Source organism: Bidens hawaiensis, unplaced genomic scaffold (genome assembly GCF_021521415.1).
Source record: "Bidens hawaiensis isolate Kalapana, Puna unplaced genomic scaffold, B.hawaiensis_p1.1 tig00009070_1, whole genome shotgun sequence".
In the NCBI taxonomy this organism is placed as follows: Eukaryota; Viridiplantae; Streptophyta; class Magnoliopsida; order Asterales; family Asteraceae; genus Bidens; species Bidens hawaiensis.
In genome coordinates, this window is record NW_027491665.1 from 798781 (window position 1) to 800357 (window position 1577).

The 1577-nt window shown below is 37.0% G+C and overlaps 1 protein-coding gene across 1 annotated transcript; it reads left to right on the forward strand.

Annotated features, from left to right (window-relative positions):
- LOC143531046 (uncharacterized) lies at positions 1-1577 on the forward strand. Its single transcript, XM_077026437.1, has 3 exons — positions 1-108; positions 1126-1289; positions 1373-1577. Exons 1-3 carry the CDS (start codon positions 1-3, stop codon positions 1575-1577), a joined length of 477 nt encoding a protein of 158 aa, XP_076882552.1.

Consider the following 1577-nt stretch of genomic DNA (forward strand, 5'->3'; position numbering starts at 1 on the left):
ATGGATGTCCATAGAGAACCAAAATGCTCAGCGGTCGTCGTCACTGTCGTCATCATAGGCATAGCATCTGCTGCTCTTGGTTTTGCTGCTGAAGCCACTTCTCCCAGGGTAAATCATGCATACATACATACACACCATGTTCCACACTGATGGATCCAGCCAAGAGGATGGATTTTTTTTTGGAGTACCTCACTTTTCCATGCATCACAAGGGAGCAAAACCTTGCCTTGTTAACACATATGGGTAGGGGTATGCATGGGTCGGTTTGGATCGGGTATATATGAGCTCAAACCAACAAAAACCAAAAAGTCGGTTTTCGAGTTTTCCAAAACAATTTGGTTTCAGCCTTTTCGGGTTTCAAGTTAGGTTCTGCTTGGTTTACTTGAAACTTTTATGATGAAAAAAATTAGCCGAAAATAATTTATTTTCAACTACGAACTTGATTTTTATTCTCTACAAAAAGACCAAGAATTAAAAGAGGGCATACGGATCTGATTGCTCCTACTAAAATGAATAGAAACTAGAAAGATAAGGATTAATTAGCTAAATAACATGCATCATATGATATTTATAAACATCGATCGATGCTCTTACAATTATTAATTATATATCTTTTATCCTCTATTATTATAAATTCTTATAAATTATTTTAAATTCAACTTAAAAATGAAAAGTCATAAATTTGGTACCCTTCAAATTTTCGGTTTTAATTATATAATGCAATAGTGATACCAAACCGAAAGTTTGGTTTTTACGAACCTAAAACCAAACTTTTAGTTTTTTCGGTTTCATGCACACCCCTTACATATGAGGTGATCGTCATACCATTTGGTGACAACTAAGGTCCAAGTAGGCGTGCCATACAAATTGTTACCTGTGTTAGTAAGAGGTTGGCATGGGGTGGTCACCCAACAGTTTGGCAATCGCTCAGTTATATGTAAAAAAAAATATAAAAAAGAGGTGGTCAGCAAATAGCTTGGCGATCTCTTGCTTTTCCAACCAGGCCAGTGTCGCCCCGTATCAAAAGTTTCTAGATCCGTCTATACACATATATATATTATAACTAACATATATACATATGTGCATAAACTCATGTATGAACATGATGCATAAATATGGATTCAGCTTTCCGAGGTTCAGAACAACATAACTGGTGCTTGCACATACCCTAAACGCCCTGCATATCGACTGGGAATCGCAGCCCTTGTGATGCTTTTGGTTTTTCGATGTTATTGCCCTAAAACTCGTAACCTGTGTTTGAAGGCTCGAGTATGCCTCATTTCTTCATGGTATAAACTAAATCGTTTTTTACTTGCAATATTAAAATTTGGTTAAACAAATGAGTGCGTGACATTTTAAGATTTTGATGTAGGGTGGCATGGTTAGCTGCAATAAGTTTTTATGTTGTTGGTTTAGTGATGATCAACGGTCAAGGTGAGGAGATACGCTATGATAGCTTTAACAGAAGTTATGTCGTGTGTCATGTTGTAAAGACTGGGATCTTTGCGGCGGGTGCTTCCTTTGTTTTACTAACCATCCTACTCGAGATTATTTACTTGGCTATACCAACGGTTTGA